We start from the raw sequence: 6,622 nt of genomic DNA, 5'->3' as shown, positions 1-6,622 counted from the left end.
AAAAAAAAAAAAAAAATTAAAAAGACTTAACACATTGAAGAACTTCGGCTGTTTTTTTCTGGTGTTATCCGACTCGTACTGGTGTAACTGCGGTTGACCAATTCAAATTTTAAGTGCCTCTCCCAGAAAATTGGTTTGCATATATCTCTCAAATTGCATGCATGACAACATGAATACATTTTGAGTGGAAAACCTCACATACATGTTCAAATTAATTCCATTCCTGTCTCTGGAAATTGCAAATTTGATATTCCCTTAATCAAAATGACCTCTGAAACCGTTGAGGATGTAGCCCAAAAAAATATTTCTTCTTTGTCATAATGCTGACTTCAAAATTGGCCTGATATTAAAGAACACACCCATTTTGCACACAGTCGGAATATTTTGACTACTTGAGTGTATGTCTCATCATCTTTGGTAATTAAACTTACTACAAGTAGAAAAAAAAGTGTGGAGGAGTACAGTATCAGTAAATTCATTAATGTACTGAGGAACATTTTGTTGTTAAGAAAAGTTCCCCCCAAAAAATCTGATGATGCAGCTACAGTCGATTGTCTGAATATCAGGTTGGGTTTCATGCCAATTTGGTTCACTTAACAGTGGAGACCAAAAGACAGCTATAGTAGTACAAGCCTTGTCACAAGGGGGAAAGTCACAATCACATCTTATGAAAAGCACATTTTTTAAAATACAAATCCGTTTTTCAAATATGTACATTAAAAACAAATGGACTTCATTACAGAGCAGCGTGATGTTAAATCTTAGTGGATGACACATGACATTTGCCACATTCTGATTTGGTCTACAAAGTAATTTTCCCCCTAAATTTGCGACCTTCTAATACACCCGCATTAGCAGTAGTGAATGGATTTTTTTTTGTTTCCTTCATATTTTAGCATATGACCAGCAGAACGAAGAGCCCTGCTTTCCAGTGAAACACTACCCAGGTGACAGAAGACATCGAGACGCTTTCATGATTCCGTTTTAGCATCTTCACAGTTGGCAAAGATGACCGCACTCACTACAGCAGCTATTCCCACACCAGTGGCGAAGGAGGCATTTCGGAGGGCTGAGCCACTGTGGAACTGAGATGGCAAGCAAGAAGTGGGTGAAGTTAATATTAGTAATGCACAAGTGTATTACTTCAAAGCATACTGTATCCTGGCTATGTCCGTGGGCCAGGGAGGCTTAATAGCACACATTTCACAGCTGAGCTGCTTTTAAATTGACAAACATCAATGTGGGAGGTTTATTTCCATTTTCCTGACAGCTGGCCTGAGTTCAAGTCAGCGCTCGAGTACATAATCGCATCGTTGACTTTTTGTATTAGAAATTTCACAAAGCGGTGAGTACGTTTTGTTAGTCTCAAGTTGGTCTGAGTGACAAAGGGCAATTGAGGCCATGTTGGCATGAGGCCATTCAAAGACAAATTTGTGTCATCGCCTCATTGTTGGGAAAGGTGGTGGTTATCATTGATAGTTGTCGAGAGGAGCTACCGCATCAATTACATGGCAGTGCAATGTGTGTGAGGAAGTGAGTGAACTTCATAGAAGATAATGATTCATTTTTGGGGATTACGCGTGGTACCAATAAAACAAGTGTGACAATTTGGATACGCTCTTTTTATACAGCGTTCTCAGATTATGACTCAAATGGCATTGGCAGATACTCGAATAAAGTGACACAGACTCTGGTAAATAAACATGGTAGGGACATCGCTACGAAGCATAATAAACTAAATTTTCCGAAACATTTACCGTATTTTCGGCACTATAAAGGCGCACCTAAAAGCATGCCATTTTCTCAAAAGTCGACAGTGCGCCCTACAATCTGATGTGCCTTACGTACAGTGTTACACAGTCTCGTTACATTCCCCATTGAGTTGTTTCCCTGTTAGTGTTCCTATGCCATCTAATGGTGATTATTAGCAGGAACCAATTGTAACCTTAAGCGTTCTGCCCAACACTAATTGACATGTGCATTTGCCAACACACACTCAAACACACAATTACTTTGTGAGTTCTGCGCAGTCATAATGAAGCTGAGATAATACCAAAAACATAGGTAAATACTGAAGAAACGAAGGAAGAAGGAGACAAGCAATACTTCGAAGGATATTTAGCCCCTTGTGGATGTGAGCCTTTTTGTTGAATCAATTGTCTTCATAACCTTTGTCTTTCTTTCATTGTCTTGCAATGCCATTTGAATGTACAGTATATGTTTCATGTCCGTGTTTGTGACCAGTTCTGCATGGCTTTGCTCTATATAAATAAAGCTGTATTGTATTCCTTTCACATAGCTCCATCTATGCATAGCACAACCGCAGCCATTATTGTAGCTTCTATTCTATGCGCCTTACGATGCGGTGCGCCTCATATATGTAAACAGTTTTGAAATAGGCCATTCATTGAAGGCGTACCTTATAATCTGAAGCGCCTTATAGTGCAGGAAATACGGTAATTTGAAATTCTTTCTATGGCAACAAGCAGGTTTACATTAGAAGCTGCCCTATTGCTCTATTTAACTATAAAGATGGTCATTGTAGTGCCCACCTGATAAAACTCTTGAAAGCAGCTGACAGAGGGTTGATGCACAGTGGTACTCGACTCCCTTTTTGCTGTTCCAAAATGAACTGATGGATGATCTCTGTGGGGTGGAACCAGATAAACAGAGATTACGGAATTGAGGGATTCTTTGTCAAAGATGATGAAGCCGCAAATCTTAACTCGAGTCTGACTGGCATAATGAGCATTATTATTCCACACAAGAAAAAAAAAAATCTGGAAAATGATCACAGAATAACAAAAAATAAGTTTAAAATCTGAATTTATGAGGGACTGATTTGTACTCACTCACACTATTTTTACAAAAACACTAAAATCTCGACGTTTTCAATTTAGAGAGATGCAATTTGATTTTGGCACATTAAACAGTACTGCATAATTGACTACCATTCGATGCATACAATTTACTTTTCATCCAAGCGCCCTCTTGTCAGCGGTCTTATCAATTTCAATTCAGTGCATGGCTGAAATCAAACCTTTTGAAAAAGCAGGGGAAGAAAACATTCATCAGGATGTGCCCTTAAAATTTACATATCTGGGAAACAATGGGGCTCAAGTGCGATTCCACGGAATATTAGTCAGTTAAAAACAAGACAACTCTCTTACATTTAGAATAAGATAATTTTCCAAATGCAGTTCATCCATTCACACACTGGAACATAGCAATATAAGTCTCAACATTATATTCAAATAAATACTGTTTCCATTCTTGATTGTACTGGATCATTTTTTTAGTGAGAACCATATTTTTCAACGTTGTTTGCTCTGCTCAACTAAACCATATTTGTGTGTCGGCAAGGTCGTTCGTCAGTGCTGAAAAAGCAACAGGGCTTACCTTTGACTTGTCTCACAGAGCTTAGATTCTTTTCAAAGCCATCATCAAACTTGGGGTTGGTGACAGGCTCAAAGTCACTTGTGTAAACGCGGCCAGAGGACATCGTGTAGCAGCATTTGCACATGCATGTGTGGTAGCGCAGTCGACCCTCATCCAGGTACGGGTGTGCCAGGGCATCCTTTGCTGAAATCCGCTTCGACTGCGGACCAAATAGACAGGTTACTTGAAATTATGTATGTAATAATATGTTTCAGGTATAAAGTGAAAGTATTACCACAGAAGTGAATTCATCACTAGAAACAGTTGTGCATTTGCTGTATATCGTACATTAATGAACCCGCACTCGAACTCGCATTTTTTTTTTTTTTTTTAAATTAAAGAGAAGCTTCTCTGTAATACCTGCTGTAAACCTGTTTCGGTTTTCATCCACTAGTCACCACGGGTAGGGACTGAAAGTACCACTGAAATTTGAAAGACGGATATTTGAGCAAGATGTTTTTGCCATGGACATGCAGGGATCGATTTGGGGTTACCTTAGGTACAAGTGCAGACATATTGTATCAGCACCAATACCACTAGCCTGAAAAATAACATGCCTACATGTCAATTTACATGGCAAAAATATCAATACCAATTCAATATGGGAGAATATAATAAGCAACAATGAATTAATTAAATCAATAACAATTTAATCAGCGGTTGTGTAAATGTGCACATCCTGAAATATTTGGTTACACCTTTGATCAAATATTCAGCCCCTGAGAAAGGAGTCAATATCAGCATAGTGTGCACTTCATTATTAAGTACACACAAATTTTTCTGGCGATATCATTTAAAAACACATGAATAAATGCTAATTGCATTAAAGTCACTGAGTGTTCCCACACATCTTTTGCTCTGCTGTATTGTTATTGATGGAAACACAGGCTATGGCTACAAAATGTCCTTAGTTATCTGAAAATTTTATGAATGCACATCATACTTTCCCCGAACGCAAGTTTGATTCTGGACACAAAAGAAAATGGTTATGCGACAATATTTTCCAAGCAATTTAAACATGCAACCAGTAGACCAAGGTTGGAGAGTCATACGAACAAGATTGGAGAGTCACACATTCTAAAAACAAAAATAAAAACCTAAAATAAAAAAATTAACAACAACAAGTGGATCCTGAATGCACTGTAGTGTAGTTTGAGCGCTAAACAAGTTGGTAATGAATCTTGAACAATAAAACACTGACCTTTGACAAACTATAGGAATAATGAAATACAATCTAGTCGGGTAAAACAACTCACCGGATCAAACACCAGCATCCTGCAGAGGAGGTGGACAGCTTCATGAGTCGCTTGACTGGACAGTGTGTAAAGAACAGGAAGGGATGGCTGGGAACCAAGCAAAAATCATGACATTAACCATCTGCTTAAATCTCTTTTCGATTGTTGCAAGATAATATATTCCACAGCATATTTCAAGCAGACAGAAAGGTTACTGTTACAATTTCACAGACTTTAAATAAGTAACAAGTAAAATAATAATCCCCTCCATCAGCTGTCACTTTATCATGGTGGAGTGTGTTTGTGTGTCCTAATAATCCGAGAAGCTAAATTGTCTGCTTCACAAAAGTCAAACTTAATGGACAGAATTTTTAAGCACAGCCCAAAGCATTGTGAAGTGTCCGCTTTGGTGGCCTCAGTATTGCATTTCAGCTTTTTGCAGATGATGTGCTTCTGTTGGCTTCATCAAGGTATCATCTCCAACTCTCACTGGAGAGGTTCGCAGCCATGTGGAAAGCAGTTGGGGATGAAAATCTGCACCTCCGAACCTGAGGCAATGATCAGTCAGAAAAGGGTGCAGTGCCCTCTCCGGCTCGAAGATGAGTTTCAGTATCTTGGGGTCTTGCTAATGAGTGAGGGGAGTCTGATCGATAAGGGGAACCATGCTCATGAGGCGGCCATACTGTATCTGCAATGAGTGGAAAGAGCCTCGCAAACCATATGGGGTGCAACAGCCCACAATTCTCCTAAGTCACCTTGGCCTCCACCACTCCAAGGGACAAGTCGCAAAGCCAGAGCAGCGGGAAGGTATCCTGGTGATTCTCCTCCAACTATCTTTGGGAAGGTCTGAGTCGGCATCCTCCGCATTGTCCTCCACATTGGAAGGCTTGCCATACGCCTCAAAGAGCTGATTGAACAGCGGACGGAAATCCATTTCCGCATCTTCCACCAAGTTGCCCCAAGAGACACTGGTTGCAGACGGTCTGTTCACTGCAGCGTCACATAGACAGTTCACTTTTGAGGCCTTTGCTAGACACAGCAGACGCTCCTAAATCCTCCTCTGCATAGTGCAGTCATTGCTTGCAAGATTCCAAGCCCGTAAGAGAAGTTTTGCACATGTTTTGCTCCCAAAGGGGATGAAGAAATGGGGAAGTGGAAGTCTATTACAACACCCTCTTGAACACAAAATAATCCTTATTTCAATAGAATAAATTGAAATCGCAACTCCAGCTTCACTGTTGAGACAAGTGAGAATGCGGGAATGGCACCACGGTGTTTTAAATGCCCAATAACGAAAATGGTTTTACGGTCACGTGCTTCAGGGTAATGTTATGCTCAAGCTTCTCATAGATACTTAACAAGACAACTAATATTTACTTTCATTTAATTACAGCACTTACACATTTATTTGGCATGTAACTTCTTGAATGGGAAATATTTGACCACTCCAAATCTGTCAAGACTGCCAGGATATCACAGCAATTGCTAAATCAATTTCACTTCTGGCGAAGCCAGTCTTTTGTTGAATTTTGATTATGGGTGGAAGAAAGAATCGATTCTTGAACCCAATACACAAAGAAAATTGGGTTAATTTTGAGCTTGATTTTCCCCTTCCCACCAAAGTCACAAAAGGTCTCATCATCTCATTATTTGATGTCTGCTAGACTTCTACTTGGGAGACGAGACTTTCGATCATTGGTAGAGATCGGTATGTATGTGTGTGTGTGTGTGTGTGTGTGTGTGTGTGTGTGTGCGCGCTTTGTTGGTCATCTGGAGTAAACCACACACAATCAGTCATGGGTGGGTATTAGGGTGGTCCACATTTTCATGGCAAAAAAAAAAGTTTGTCGGATTCGTCGGGCCGGGTCGGAATTCTTGTCGATACTATGGTACAAGGTTCTGTGCAAAATTTCATTCCGATCTGATGATATTTTCCCGTCCCGCAAAGC

General features: G+C 39.9%; 1 protein-coding gene across 1 annotated transcript in view; it reads right to left on the bottom strand.

The window, feature by feature from the left end:
* Positions 1 to 6,622, bottom strand: part of nlk2 (nemo-like kinase, type 2) — a 20,208-nt gene continuing 13,586 nt past the window's right edge. Inside the window, exons 8-11 of the mRNA XM_019861601.1 lie at positions 4,695 to 4,781; positions 3,400 to 3,598; positions 2,553 to 2,646; positions 1 to 1,085 (exon numbers count right to left, since the gene is read on the bottom strand). Coding sequence (XP_019717160.1) covers positions 1,031 to 1,085; positions 2,553 to 2,646; positions 3,400 to 3,598; positions 4,695 to 4,781 — 435 coding nt within the window. The 3' untranslated portion in view covers positions 1 to 1,030. The remainder of the gene's footprint in view (positions 1,086 to 2,552; positions 2,647 to 3,399; positions 3,599 to 4,694; positions 4,782 to 6,622) is intronic.

The sequence above is a fragment of the Hippocampus comes genome, unplaced genomic scaffold (assembly GCF_001891065.2).
Source record: "Hippocampus comes isolate QL1 unplaced genomic scaffold, H_comes_QL1_v1.1 scaffold122, whole genome shotgun sequence".
NCBI classification, from domain to species: domain Eukaryota; kingdom Metazoa; phylum Chordata; class Actinopteri; order Syngnathiformes; family Syngnathidae; genus Hippocampus; species Hippocampus comes.
This window is presented reverse-complemented; position numbering and strand designations above follow the sequence as displayed.